The sequence below is a fragment of the Dendrobates tinctorius genome, unplaced genomic scaffold (assembly GCF_039654945.1).
Source record: "Dendrobates tinctorius isolate UK_male_01 unplaced genomic scaffold, ASM3965494v1 ptg000020l, whole genome shotgun sequence".
NCBI classification, from domain to species: domain Eukaryota; kingdom Metazoa; phylum Chordata; class Amphibia; order Anura; family Dendrobatidae; genus Dendrobates; species Dendrobates tinctorius.
Window position 1 is genome coordinate 6801941 of NW_027361688.1, and position 15568 is coordinate 6817508.

The 15568-nt window shown below is 48.1% G+C and overlaps 1 protein-coding gene across 1 annotated transcript; it reads right to left on the minus strand.

The window, feature by feature from the left end:
- Positions 1-10144: 10144 nt before the first annotated feature.
- LOC141083348 (E3 ubiquitin/ISG15 ligase TRIM25-like) lies at positions 10145-12033 on the minus strand. Its single transcript, XM_073567559.1, has one exon. The coding sequence runs from the start codon at positions 12031-12033 to the stop codon at positions 10441-10443; it is 1593 nt and encodes a 530-aa protein (XP_073423660.1). The 3' UTR covers positions 10145-10440.
- Positions 12034-15568: the final 3535 nt, after the last annotated feature.

Genomic DNA, 15568 nt, shown 5'->3' on the forward strand with positions numbered 1-15568 from the left:
CGTCATGCCCCGCGGTCCGAGTCCGACTTACTAGAGGGACACGTGAGGCTCTGGCACATGAGATTGGCCAATAACTGGTGTGTCATGCCCTTACATGTCCGTGGCTGCATGTGCGCTACACTGAAAAGGCCAGCGTTTGTCGCTTACAGGTGCAGATAACCCGCTGAACAACGTTAGTGATGGGGATCACTGATTACAATTATTACCCGCGAACAATGATTTCCCAGTAAGTGCAGGTCAACCGCAGTTCCGGAATTAGGCCTAACCGTCATTCCTGAAAAAATGAAAAACTTACGTGTGCAAACCACAGGTGCTGTAGCTTGCTTAACAGCTCGCCAGCTGTTCTCACGCCCAGTATGGATTACACGTGATTGCACAAAGGTGAGAAAGGGTACCGTATCCCCAGATAACATGTATGGATAGCGTACACATTCAAAATATATGTCTATACATCAGGAGGCAGGCTCAGACGGTGTTAGGCCCAGTATGGATTGCACGTGATTGCACAAAGGTGAGAAAGGGTACCGTATCCCCGGATAACATGTATGGATAGCGTACACATTCAAAATAAATGTCTATACATCAGGAGGCAGGCTCAGACGGTGTTAGGCCCAGTATGGATTGCACGTGATTGCACAAAGGTTAGAAAGGGTACCGTATCCCCATATAACATGTATGGATAGCGTACACATTCAAAATATATGTCTATACATCAGGAGGCAGGCTCAGACGGTGTTAGGCCCAGTATGGATTACACGTGATTGCACAAAGGTTAGAAAGGGTACCGTATCCCCAGATAACATGTATGGATAGCGTACACATTCAAAATATATGTCTATACATCAGGAGGCAGGCTCAGACGGTGTTAGGCCCAGTATGGATTACACGTGATTGCACAAAGGTTAGAAAGGGTACTGTATCCCCAGATAACATGTATGGATAGCGTACACATTCAAAATATATGTCTATACATCAGGAGGCAGGCTCAGACGGTGTTAGGCCCAGTATGGATTACACGTGATTGCACAAAGGTTAGAAAGGGTACCGTATCCCCAGATAACATGTATGGATAGCGTACACATTCAAAATATATGTCTATACATCAGGAGGCAGGCTCAGACGGTGTTAGGCCCAGTATGGATTGCACGTGATTGCACAAAGGTTAGAAAGGGTACCGTATCCCCAGATAACATGTATGGATAGCGTACACATTCAAAATATATGTCTATACATCAGGAGGCAGGCTCAGACGGTGTTAGGCCCAGTATGGATTGCACGTGATTGCACAAAGGTGAGAAAGGGTACCGTATCCCCAGATAACATGTATGGATAGTGTACACATTCAAAATATATGTCTATACATCAGGAGGCAGGCTCAGACGGTGTTAGGCCCAGTATGGATTGCACGTGATTGCACAAAGGTGAGAAAGGGTACCGTATCCCCAGATAACATGTATGGATAGCGTACACATTCAAAATATATGTCTATACATCAGGAGGCAGGCTCAAACGGTGTCAGGCACAGTATGGATTTGACGGCCCAGACTACACAGCGGAGGAGCAGGGAGAGGTAAAGATTGCAAATGCTGGGGCCCTGCCCAAGCAAGGGGGGCCCACTCGTGGGCGTCGGTACTGGCACTGGGCCCCTCATAGTACGGCGGTGTGTCTGACGGGGGGTGTGCACCACCGTCAGAGACACTTGATTGCACTATGAGGGACCCTGTGCCAGTGCCCGCGCCCAAGAGTCGGCCTACCCACCTGTCCAGGGCAACGGCACTCGCACAGTGTCGTGCGCTAGGTGGTGACCCCGGCCATGGGGGGGGGAGGCAGCACAGTTAGGGAGTTTTAGAAAGTGGCATATGTTGATGTTGGACATTCAGCTGATGCAAAAGGTGAAATAGGTCAAGTCCCAGGAAGAGGTGGACCAAAGCAAGCCATTTTTCTGTCACCCTATGTGTCATCAGGGGAAGGTGGGACAAAATCCTTGGAAACCCATGCGTGGTTCATTTTAATGAAGGTTAGATCATCCACATTTTGGGTTGACAGACGGGTCCTTTTTTCTGTCAGGATTAATCCAGCTGCACTGAAGACTCTTTCCGATAGCACACTTGCAGCTGGGCAAGCGAGCTCCTGTAAGGCATATTGTGCCAATTCAGGCCAGGTGTCCAGTTTAGCGGCCCAATAGTCAAAGGGGAATGACCTGTGTGGGAGAACATCGATATGGGAGGAAAAGTAGTTTGTAACCATAGTTGACAACTGCTGTCTCCTGTCACTTTCCATCGATGCAGTATTACCAGTTGTGTGAGCGGTACTTGAAAAATCAGTCCACAACATTGTCATGAAACCCCTGTCTCCAACGCCACTTCTGCTGTGTGCACCACGAACACCTCTGCCAAGCTGACCCCGGCCCGTACGGCTCGTGTGAGAACCATCACCGCTGCTGTGTGCTGGGAATGCCTCAAGCAACCGATTTACCAGAATTGCTTGTTTATTAGCCAATATTAGGTCAAGGTTCTCCTGTGGCATGATGTTTTGTAATTTGCCTTTATAGCGTGGATCCAGGATGCTGGCCAACCAGTAGTCGTCATCGTTCATCATTTTGGCAATGCGGGGGTCCCTTTTTAGGATCTGCAAGGCATAATCTGACATGTGGGCCAATGTTCCCGGTGTCAATGATGTACTGCGAGTGCAGGTTGGAAGAGCACTTTCTGGCAAATCCACATCCCTCCAGTCACGCACAAACCCTGTACCAGACCTTGCCACGCCAACATTTTCACTTGCCCCACGAGATGCATCCTCCTCCCCTAAGTAATCATCCCCATCATCCTCCTCCTCCTCTTCTTCCTCCACCTCGTCCAGGAGAGGTCCCTGAGCAGACAATGGCTGAATGTCATCAAGGATTCCCTCCTCCTCTTCCTCCTCATCAACATTGGCTGCAGAAGCCTGCTCCTTAAGGTGCGTCAAAGTTTGCATGAGCAGACGCATAAGTGGGATGCTCAAGCTTAGGATGGCGTCGTCTGCGCTTACCAGCCGTGTGCATTCCTCAAAACACTGAAGGACTTTACAGAGGTCTTTCAGCTTCGACCACTGCACACCTGTCAACTCCATGTCTGCTCTCAAAGTGCCTGGCCGTGTATCCTCCCACAAATGCATTATGGCCTGCCTCTGCTCGCACAGCCGCTCCACCATGTGCAGGGTGGAGTTCCACCTTGTTGCAATGTCGATAATAAGGCGGTGGTTGGGAAGGTGGAGCAATCGCTGCAGCTTCTGCATACGAACGGAGTGTACAGGCGACCGGCGGATGTGCGCGCACAGTCTTCGCACCTTCTGGAGCAGTGCTGTTAACTCCGGATAATTTTTGAGGAAGCACTGCACCACCAGGTTCAAGGTGTGAGCCAAGCAAGGTATGTGGCTGAGTTTTGAAAGGGCTATGGCTGCCACAAAATTACGGCCGTTATCACTAACTACCTTGCCTGCCTCAAGATGTACACTGCCCAGCCATGACTCAGATTGTCGCTTCAAGTACTCGGCCAGCACCTCGGCGGTGTGTCTGTCGCCCAAACACATCATCTGCAACACAGCCTGCTGACGCTTTCCACTAGCTACTCGATAGGGGGACACCTCGTGTGCAACAGTGGCAGCTGCAGATGGAGTGCTCGTACGACTGCGCTCTGTGGACGAGCTTTCGCTTCTGGAGGAGGAGGAGGAGGAGGGTCGAACGCCTACAGCCAACTGTTTCCTATACCGTGGGCTAGGCAGCACTGTCCCACCACCGCTGTCCCCTGTGGACCCTGCATCCACCACATTAACCCAGTGCGCAGTGATGGACACGTAACGGCCCTGGCCATGCCGACTGGACCATGCATCAGTTGTGAGGTGCACCTTTCCGCTCACTGACTGCTTGAGTGCATGGACAATGCGGTCTTTCACATGATGGTGGAGGGCTGGGATGACTTTGCGAGAGAAGAAGTGGCGACTGGGTAGGTCATAGCGTGGTACTGCATAGGCCATGAGTTCGCGGAAAGCTGCGCTTTCCACCAACCGAAAGGGCATCATCTCAAACGAGATTAGTTTGGCAATGTGGGCGTTCAAACCCAGTGTACGTGGATGAGAGAATGAGTACTTTCTTGACCTACTCATAGTGTCTGGGAGGGTGAGCTGGACTTGAGAGCTGCATATGGTGGAAGTAGCGGTGGACAGGGCGGACTGAGAGAGGGTTGATGATGGTGATGGAGTTGGTGTTCTTTCTGATGGCCTAGAATCAGTCTTTCGTTGATAGAACAGTGGGATTCCCTGACTGCTGTGGCCTTGCAACGACACCTCAACATTTGCTGCTGTGCTAACCGGTGGGCTTACAGTGGGGGAAACAATGTAGCGTTGCTGACTACCTTCGTTGTGATCAGTTGCACATGTGGCACTTGAGGTTTGGTGTTGTGTCCTCGCTTGCAAGTGCATGGTGTTTAAATGTCTAAGCATGCAACTGGTATTCAAATTTTTCAGATTTTTCCCTCGGCTAAAGGTCTTTGCGCACTTCTTACAGATAACCTTGGCCTGATCATGAGGATTTTGTTCAAAAAAGTGCCACACTGCACTCTTCCTACTTTGGCAGACATTTTGCGGCCTAGCACGCTGTGATCTTTTGACCCTCTGGACAAGCTGTCCAGCAACTCTTTTGATTTTTGGAACCTGTCTTTGGAGTGCTCCGGGCCTGCCAGATAACAGCTGTTGCGATGTCGATGTCTGCTGTGTATGCTCCTCATCTGAGCTATTGGAAGCAGCACCCTCTTCCCCCAATGGATGCCAATCTGGGTCAACAACTGGGTCATCCATCACCTCCTCTTCAATGTCATGTGCACCTTCCTCTGTGTCACCGTGTATGGTGGTATAGTGTGCGGGAAGGGGCACCTGAGTCTCATCAGGGTCAGAATCTGGCTCTGTACACTGCGAGGACAATGTAGTGCTCTGAATGAATGTACCAGCAGAATCATCCATCAGCGGCTGTGCATCAGTGCACTCCATGTCAGATTCATCTTGGCCTGGGTAATTCACCATTTGACTTGATAATCCAGGCATGGTATGTGAAAACAGCTCCATGGAGTAATCAGTAGTATGGCCTGCGTCATCCTTCAATCTTGGTTGGGGTGAAGGACACAAGGAAAGGTGTGGTTCATGAACATGAGCCTCCAATGACGACTCAGTGCTTTTACTTTTTACAACTGAAGAAGAGGAGGCGATAGAGCTGGAGGCTGAGTCAGCAATGTAAGACAAAACTTTTTCCTGATGCTCTGGCTTTAAAAGCGGTTTGCCAACTCCTAGAAAACTAAGCCTTCGAAGCCTTATGGAGCCAGACGATGACGCAGGCTCAACACCTCCTGCATTCGGTCCTATTTTGCTCTTGCCACTACCATCAGATCCACCACCAACACCATCATTACCAGCTGCCAACCCCCAATTCCACGGCCTCTTCCACCAGCCTTCCTCATTTTTGGTAGAAATGTAGACAAAATCCAACAAACTATATAGTAATGTAAAACAAGGTACAAGGTGTCTATAGGACAGGGGAGATTTTGAATTTCTGCTCACACTAGTGGACACTGGACACTTTTGGATTGTGTGAGGCCCACTGAATATCTGAGCGCTATGTCACAGGCTCGATGGCACAGCTGTGACCAAAGTGACTAGAGGATAAGTGAGATTTTGAATTTCTGCACACACTAGTGGACACTGGACACTTTTGGATTGTGTGAGGCCCACTGAATATCTGAGCGCTATGTCACAGGCTCGATGGCACAGCTGTGACCAAAGTGACTAGAGGATAAGTGAGATTTTGAATTTCTGCTCACACTAGCGGACACTGGACACTTTTGGATTGTGTGAGGCCCACTGAATATCTGAGCGCTATGTCACAGGCTCGATGGCACAGCTGTGACCAAAGTGACTAGAGGATAAGTGAGATTTTGAATTTCTGCTCACACTAGTGGACACTGGACACTTTTGGATTGTGTGAGGCCCACTGAATATCTGAGCGCTATGTCACAGGCTCGATGGCACAGCTGTGACCAAAGTGACTAGAGGATAAGGGAGATTTTGAATTTCTGCAGACACTTGTGGACACTGGACACTTTTGGATTGTGTGAGGCCCACTGAATATCACAGCGCTATGTCACAGGCAGAAATTGGCTAGTGTATCACAAACTACAAGGTGTATGTAGAATTGGGCAGAGTAGGAATCTCCCTAGAGTGCAGGTCTGTAAGAACGGAACATGTCCTCGACTTATTCTCACAGAGTGACACAGATAGCTTCACTGTGGCTGTGATAACAGCTGTTACACGGTACTGTGTGAGGAGCGTACACCGCTGTATGGTGTGAAAAAATGCACGCTCAGTACCTCAGCAGGACAAAAAAAAAAAATTGGGATTGCTTTTAAAAAAGCAGTTTGCAGCACAGTACCTCATTAGGACAAAAAAAAAAAATTGGGATTGCTTTTAAAAAAGCAGTTTGCAGAGCAGTGGGTAAACAGCAATGCAGCTGTCAGGAAGCCTTAGAAGGCAGCCCAACAACCAACACCACTGATACACCACAATATAGCCTCCCCTTGCACTGCGCACACAGTGACTGGTGTGTTGTACAGGCACAATCGCTAGCAGCAGAAGCAGTTTTTTTTTCTTCTTCCCTGCCTAACACTCTCCCTACAGAATCAGCAGCAACCTCTCCCTATGCTAAGATCGGCAGAAGTAAGATGGAGGTCGGTGTGCACGCCCTTTTATACTCCCTGTGACGCCCACCAAAGCAAGCCAATCACTTGCATGCCCTTCTGAAAGATGGTGGTGACCCGTGCCTATGTCATCACGTTGCCCACAGTGTCCGTGGATCCTGATTGGCTGAAAAAGAGCGCAAAACAATCTTTTGAAACGCGACTTTGGCGCGTAAGTCGCCGACCTCGTGGCCGACCTCATCCTAGGGTCGGGTTTCGTTTCATGAAACCCGACTTTGCCAAAAGTCGGCGACTTTTGAAATTTTTCGACCCGTTTCGCTCAACTCTAATTATTATAGCTTAGCTCAATCTATGTGAATTCAATACCAGTCAGAGCCAATTAATAAGAATGGCACTGTTTCTGGAAGAAAGTTGCCATGTTTTAAAAATCTAATAAAAACCCCCTTATATCAGAGACACACCGGACTAAAAGCAATTAAACAGATAAAATTTATATAAAAGTTGAAATGGGTTGTCCTTATCTGATTGGTGGGTGTGCGATCAACTGCTACTGACGTCAGACGAAAGTTCTCAGACGCCGCCCTGCTGATCCATCACTGTCCTTTTCAGTAAGAGGTGGCTACGCAGTTGGGTCGCCCCTGCTGGCTTCACCCAGGGCTGTGGGGTACTCGGTACTGGGCCGGTGTCGGGGGGATGATGTGTCACAGCAGCGGTGACCCGGTCAGTGGCCCTGGGCCCCAATATCAATGGCGGTGGTGTTTGGTTGTAATTTAAAGTTCGTGACGCCACCCGTGGTATTTGGCAAGTAAGATGGTAAGCCAACGCTGCTTGCAGATCCACTGAGACTGACGGTGTGATGCAGCTAAGATGGTGTAGCTCCCCACAGGTGGAGCTGTACTCCCAGGGCAGTGTATAGGTGCGATGGAGGAGTAGGGGCACAGGATGGTGTAGATGTTGATTCCCCCAATGTAGTAGTGCTGATGCGGGAATGAATGGAGGACACCAGGGCTTGCGGTTTCAAAGCTTCACTCACAGTTTGTAGTGCACACAGGTGCCCGCTTCAGTACCGTGTCCTCCGGGACAGAGGCCCAGCCAACCTCCAGGCAAGATAGGGCTCTCCCCGCCAGCACCCCTCCAACATGTGCCTTTGCTGAACGACTCCTCTAAAGCGCCTATTGGTGTGAAGAGCTCCAGCACCGTGGTTCTCTGAAGTTCCTCCTGTCAGATGTTTCTAACAACTCTCTCACTTGTATGACAGACAGCTGTAGCCTGCTTCGGGGACTCCCTTCTCCTGAATCCCGGCTCTCTATCCATTTCGCTGTTGTGTCCCAAGTCTTGGATGGGAGTAGTGCATTTACAGCCAACTACTCCACCGGTGTCTGCTGCAGAACCATAAGTGTCCATACAACCTCGGGGACCGGGCCCCGGCCGTGCACTGAGAACCTATAGGCAGGGTTCCTATCCAACCCACTCCTCCTCTCTGTTCTCCTTCCACTTCGTTCCGTACTTGTCTTTCTCTCTCTTATGGAAATGCAGGTTATAGTTCTACGTCTCTCTCCCTCTCTCTTTCCCGTGCCAGCTGGCTCAGGTCACTGAGGCAGCTGCAGCACTCTTTCTTCTCTTTCTTTCTTCCAGGGACCCTCACTCCTGTCTGAGTGGCTTCCTTCCCGACTGACCTTCTGTCAGCCTGTCCCCCTCAGGGACTGACTCCAGACTCCCCTCCGGTCAGACTGACATAACTCTCTCTGACGGCCCCCCTAAGGGACTGACCTGTAATTCTATCTTTCCCATTCTTTTTATACTAACTCCACCCACCTCCCAGCACATCTCGTGTTACGAAGCAGGGTTCCACGAAGGGTGCTCTGCTACCCCCAGCCTGAAGCTGCTAGGTGTTCCTGCTGAACTATCCTGTGTGTGGAATGAAGGTGTTGGAGTGTGGCAGGGAGTTCCCACCTTACCTGGATGGTGGGGCACTACACCTTAGGAGAAGATGCAGTACCTCTGTGGCGACCGAGCCTCAGGGGCGCCACACTGTATCTGTCTAGAGCCACTATAGAAAGAAAGAGCTCCTGTGGTCCAGCAGCATCCAAGAACTTCTGTCTGAACTGATCAGCGGTGATGTCGGGTGTCACGCCACCACTGATCACATAGAAGAACAGGCCATCAATAAAATAAGTCTTTAAATCACATTTGCTCACATTTAGTTTTAAAGGAGCAGAACTGCAGCGCCGTGTAATGGCAACTACACAGTAAATGGAGCTGTGCTGTCAGTGTCAGACTAAAAAACATTGGGCCCACCAGAGGACTTGATTCTGAGGGCCCATCTTTCATATATACAAAACCAATGCATTATCTTTAAAGTGGTTTTTCGGACCTAGACTAATTTTTATCTGGCACTGTATCAAGTGGTATAGCCATAAGATATACGATGTTAGGATTTGGCTGCCATTGGTTATCACTCGATTGCTCAGATACTGTTGAAATCCAGATTTTGAAGCCAGGTTTGCACTATAAACTCTCCTGAATGAGAAGCTAGGGCCCACCGGAAGATTCTCTGGTGCTTCGGAGGGCCAGTCCAAGCCTGTGTGCTGTTTCAGCACTGTTCGCCATTTACATCTTGCACCATTTCATCCCCGGGATCTTTATCCATTTTATCCATGAGCTCATTTAGCCCGATCTTATTATATTTTCCTGTACAATGAGAGATCAAAACACTCATCTTGCAATGAATACTGTAGATCACTAATGAGTCCATTCAATATTGGATGAGACACATCGGTAAAGCCCCTCATTTTAAGAATTAAATTACCATTAAATAATGGTAATTGATGAAAATCGTAGTTTTATATTCATTTATTATTTTCTTTTCACAAGTCATCTTTTTATATTTAAAAATGTGCTGACATAATCCCTTTAAACACCTACCGAACAACTAATAAACTAGGCTAAGGCTGAGTGCACACAGGCTTTTTTGCCCTGCGGATTTTTCCGTGCAGAATTGAAGAAATCCGCAGGTCAAATTACCTGCATTTTTTCCTGCGGATTTCTTCCATTTTTAATGCATTTTTCTTGTGGTTTTTGTGCGGTTTTCCACTGTGGATTACCCCCTGCGGATTTGGAGACAGGGGAGGTGGAAAACCGCACAAAAGAAGTAACATGCTGCGGATTTTGTACCGCAGGAAAACCGCGCGGAAAAATCCGCAGCATCTGCACAGCGGGTTTTTTTTACATTGAATAACATGCTACTGTACATCACAATGCGGATATGCAGCGTTTCTGCGTGGAAAAATCCGCTGCGGACCCGCTGGAAATCCGCACCGTGTGCACATGGCCTTAAACCTTATTTGTAAAAATGTGTCATTAGACCACAAAATAAATGTTAAAAAAAGTAACACTTAAAAGATAAATAATGAATTAAAGGGGTTTAATATAAGAAAATGCCAAATCCAATCAAAGTGTTTAATACCTGGGAATAAAATCCAGGACACTCAGCAGAATTATCCACAATGACACACAGGGATATTACCAGCCTCACCAGATTCTATCCCCCAATATACAGAAATATCTACAGAGTGATCTTCAGAAACCTTAAACACATGTGATCTAGTGATTCTGTAGAGATCATCGTCTGTATCTCCATCTTCTAATTCATCCCATTAACCAAATGATTCAACAATCATAAACTTAGTTTCATTCCCCAGTATACGGACAGATTGTTTTTATATCATAATGGTTTCTTCCAGTTGATGTTTCCTCTTAAAATCTTTATAGAACAGTGCCAGACATATAATGCAGCATGAAGGGGCTCGGAGAAGGTGGCAGTGAAGGTGTGTAAGTGTCTGATGGGGTCACACAGCTCATAAAAGGACAACTGCCCGGCCTCATAATCCAGACATATCCTGACTCTATATCTGGAGATCTTGCCAGGTATCCGGATCTCTTTCCTGTCATGTATCACTGAATACTGATCATTATATCTCTCCAGACTCCAGGACTTATTATTATCTCCAATCAGTGACTGATCTCCCCTCCTGTCTATACTGGGATAACACATCCCCACCCTCCAACCGTATGATCTACTGATCTTCACATCCCAGTAATGTCGTCCTGAGGTAAATCCCCTCCTGCTCATCACCTGATTATACCAGAATCTCTCTGCTCTTTCTGGACGTTTCTGCTTCTCTCGTGTCCAGCTCGCAGTTTTCAGGTCGTCTGATATATGGACATTATTACCAGCTGTGGTTACATCCAGTAATATGTCTGCAGGATCCCCCACATAGATCCCGCTCCTTATACCTGATATTACGTCACATAATGTGTGTAATGTGTGTGAGATCACAGCCACATCCAGGTCATCTCCATCATGGGGCTGTTTATCATGTCCCCCTGTGTTCTCATCACCTCCCTCCTCCTCAGGATCACACAAGTCACCGATGTCTGGCTCCTGTAGGACAGTCAGTGGATCCGTCATGTTACACAGCTCCTCAATGTGTCTCATCTTCCTGGACAGCTCGTCCTTCTTTATTTCCAGCTGACGGATCAGAGCAGACAGTGACTCTTCCTTTTCCTGCCTGGAGATCTCACTCAGAACCTTCTTCTCCAGGTCGTCCACCCGTCTCCTGATGTCTGTACACAGGGCAGTGACTCTCTCGGCTTCTCCAGCTGCTTTTTCTTGAGCTTTTCTCCTCTGTTCCTCCAGACTCCGGACTCTTTCCTCAGTCTCTTCTCTCTTTGTGGTCAGTATCTGGAGAACATTTCTCAGTTTCTTATTCCTCTTTTCTGAGGCTTCATCCAGCATCTCCACCCGGTGTCCCCGATGTTCTCCTGCTGAACAATAGACACAGATAGAAGCAGCGTCCTCAGTGCAGTAATATTCCAGGATCTTCTTATGGACAGAACATTTCCTTTTCTCCAGAGAAGTGCTGGGATCAGATAAGACGTGTTCTGGTGATTTGCTGTGAGCTCTCAGGTGTTTATCACACAGAGAAGCCTCACAGTGTAGACAGGATCTAACAGCAGGTACCGGAGAGTCCACACAGTAAGTGCAGCAGATCCCGATTTCGGTCCTTGTTGGTTGAGTAAACAGGAAAGTCTCCATTATATTACATAGAGCTATATTCCTCATCAGTGCCGGCCGCTCCTGAAACTCTTCTCTGCATTCAGGACAGGAATAAACTCCAGACCCGTCCTGTGTATCCAGCACACGACCAATACAGACCCGGCAGAAGTTGTGTCCACATCTCAGCATTACAGGATCTGTATAAGTGCTCAGACAGATGGAGCAGTCCAGCTTCTCTCTCAGATCAGAAGACGCCATGGCTGACAGAGGAAGAGAGAAACAAAACTACAATTCTCTGCTTCTCAGAAATCTAACGTTGGGTTTTATATTGGGTCCATAGGGCAGGGCTGAACAGCACAAGATCAGTTACTATCAACCTGACCTGTTTATGGACACTTGTCATGCTTATAATAATGCACCAACATATTGAAGCACTTTACAATTTAGAGGATACATTTAAAAACAATATCAGACATTACAAAGGAATTCATTATTTAACACTTTGAATGAAAAAGCGAGGGCCTGCCTTGCTATCGGGCTTACAATCTCTGAAGAAATAGAACACAAAAAGTCGGGAAGAGGGACAGGCACCTAGGGTGCTACCTTCTGACTCAATTAGGGTGCCTCATTATGGGGGAAAAATGACAGTGTTGAATGCCTGGGGCCACCCGGTACGTTCCTCCGGCCACAGGCATTTAGCACAGTGACTGCAGGGGCATGGGCTTAAAGTGGAGTGTGGCGCCCCTGTGGTCTCAGTCACCACAGGGTACTGCACTTCATCCAGAGGTGTGGTACTCTGCTCTTAGGTAAAGAAGGGGCATTGCCAGGACTCACACACTTACACCCAACACTAGTCCCCATCTGGTCAGGGGGGAGTTAAGTAGAGGGTGTAGGTGGAGGAAGTTAGAGGGGAGGAGTCGGAGTGTGGTAAGCAGAGAGCTATGAGACTAGAGGGACAGTCTAGAAGGCGGACTGAAGCTGAGTGCAGCTTGTCCCCAGACTTCAGAAAGAGAAGTGAAGAAGAAAGAGAGAAGGAAAGGCTCCAGTAGTGGAGAGGAAGAAGAGGTCTCAGGGGCATGGATAGTGAGAGATCCATCCGTGGGTCCCGTATTCACTGGCGTGGCCGGTGGAGGGACCAGGTCGCAGTTAGGGGACTGGCCCCAAACTAGCAGAGAAACTAAGGACTCGGCTAGGAAACCGGAGGCGGTAGGCATTGCAGGTGCCACATCCAAACATATTCGCTGAAAAGGCAGACATGATACAGGGGCCTGACCAATGTCACTCGACAAGAACCGAGTCTGCTGGCTCGGGACAATGTGTATGAAGACACAGGGCAGGAGAGGTGGTAGCCAGCGTAGTGAGACGGCCAGGAAAGGAACATCTAAGGGAGCCCTGGCAACACACCCCAAGCTAACTGAGAGCTGTCTGGACCACTGTCCCTGAGGACACAGCACTCCCGGCTGGGGATTGTGTTATGAATGAGTCACCGAAGGAGGAAAAAACAAAAATACAAGCTAAGTCCAGAAAACCGGAGAGGTTGGTAGCTATCGGATTGCAGACCCCTGATCCTATTCACCACAACTAACAGTAGCCGTGGGGGGTTCCTTCGGTGCCCTAGACCCCTCGTTCACAGCCGGAGAACTAAATAAGCCTAAAGAAAGAAAGGGGAAATCTAAACTGCCCTAGAGCAGACCCCAAAGCAATAGACAGCCCCCAACATGTATTGTCGGTGAAAAGCAGATGAAAACACAAACACAGACAGAAAGACAGGTTGAGCAAACGATGGGGCCCAACTAACTATATAGGAAAGGACAGAAAAGATGCTGGCTGCAATCCGCAAAAAACCCTACCAAAAATGTCGGCTGCCTTATATCCACTCAGTGATTCCGGGTGTCCAATCAGGCTCCACCTGTTCAGTTGACAGATTCTTCTCAACCCAATCAATTTCACCACCTCTCCTCACCAGCAGAGGGAGTTCATCAGACACCAACGGTGAAGGGGAAACTGAACTCACAACAGTACCTCCCCCTTGAGGAGGGGTCACCGAACCCTCATCCACGCCACCAGGACGATCAGGATGGGCCCGATGAAAAGCACAAACCAATCTTTTGGCATGAATATCGGATGCAGGGACCCAAGAATTATCCTCCTGGCCATAACCCTTCCATTTAACCAAATACTGGAGTCTCCGTCTAGCCAGGCGAGAATCCAGTATCTTCTCAACCTCATATTCCACATTACCTTCCACCAATACAGGGTCAGGAGGTGCCACCACAGGAACTGCTGGCTCAACAAACCTCTTTAACAGAGACTTATGAAACACGTTATGGATCTTAAATGTAACAGGAAGAGCCAATCGAAAAGAGACAGGATTAAGAAACTCCAAAATCTTGTAAGGTCCAATAAATCTAGGTTTAAACTTTGGAGAAGCCACCTTCATAGAGATATTCTTTGATGACAACCAAACCATATCATCCACCTTAAACTGGGGACCAATGGTCCTATGACGGTTGGAAAACTGCTGGGCCTTTTCCTGGGAGAGAGACAACCTATCCACCACTTGGTCCCAGATCTGGTGCATTCTCTCCACCACAGTGTCAACACCTGGGCAGGCAGAAGACTCCACCTGCCCTGAAGAGAATCGAGGATGAAACCCAAAGTTACAAAAAAAAGGTGACATCAAAGTGGCAGAACTAGCTCTATTATTTAAAGCAAATTCGGCCAAGGGCAAAAATGAAACCCAATCATCCTGATCAGTAGAAATAAAACATCTCAAATACGACTCCAAAGTCTGGTTTGTTCTCTCCGTCTGCCCATTGGTCTGAGGGTGAAACGCAGAGGAGAAGGACAACTGAATTCCCAGCTTGGAACAGAAAGTCCTCCAAAATCTAGAAATAAACTGAACTCCTCTGTCAGATACAATGTTCTCAGGAATCCCGTGCAAGCGAACCACCTGTTGCAAAAACAAGGGCACCAACTCACTAAATAGGAAAGGACAGAAAAGATGCTGGCTGCAATCCGCAAAAAACCCTACCAAAAATGTCCCAACCATCTGATAGGGAAAAATGCCCTGAAGTCGCTAGACTTCAAAATCACTATATCAGCACTCAGGTATATTCTGAAAACAGAGCAAAGAGATAAACTGATCAGAGACAAAAATGGAGCTCAGCCCATCCCAACAAAGGCAGGCTGAACACAAAACACTAAGCAAACAGGCACAATATCATGGAAAAATAAGAGAGCAAAAACTTAGCTTTCAGTAGACAGGACTAACTGGTTGCAAGAGCTCAGAGCAGAAAGGATCACCAGCACCCCTGTAGGGCGTCGGCTGCCTTATATCCACTCAGTGATTCCGGGTGTCCAATCAGGCTCCACCTGTTCAGATGACAGGTTCTTCTCAACCCAATCAATTTCACCACCTCTCCTCACCAGCAGAGGGAGTTCATCAGACACCAACGGTGAAGGGGAAAATTAACTCACAACAGGATTGTACCATTTGAACTGTGAGTAAAACTTGTGAAGACTGCACATTGCTGTGTTATCCAATTTATTGCTGCATCACTTGCCATGCACTACAACCACCATCCTTACCACCATCATTTTACACCATAATCTACCCTGGGGAATAGCTATGCCTGTGGAGAGCTGAACCTGCTTTGCTGCATTAAAGGAAATCTGTCATCTCAATTTGGCGCTGTATGTAAATGAGTTGTTTCTGATCCGATGGGCGGTGTTTTGGCTTCTTCCCTCCACCCCTCCTTGGTCGCTGTACGCCATATTTCAGGTAATTTCC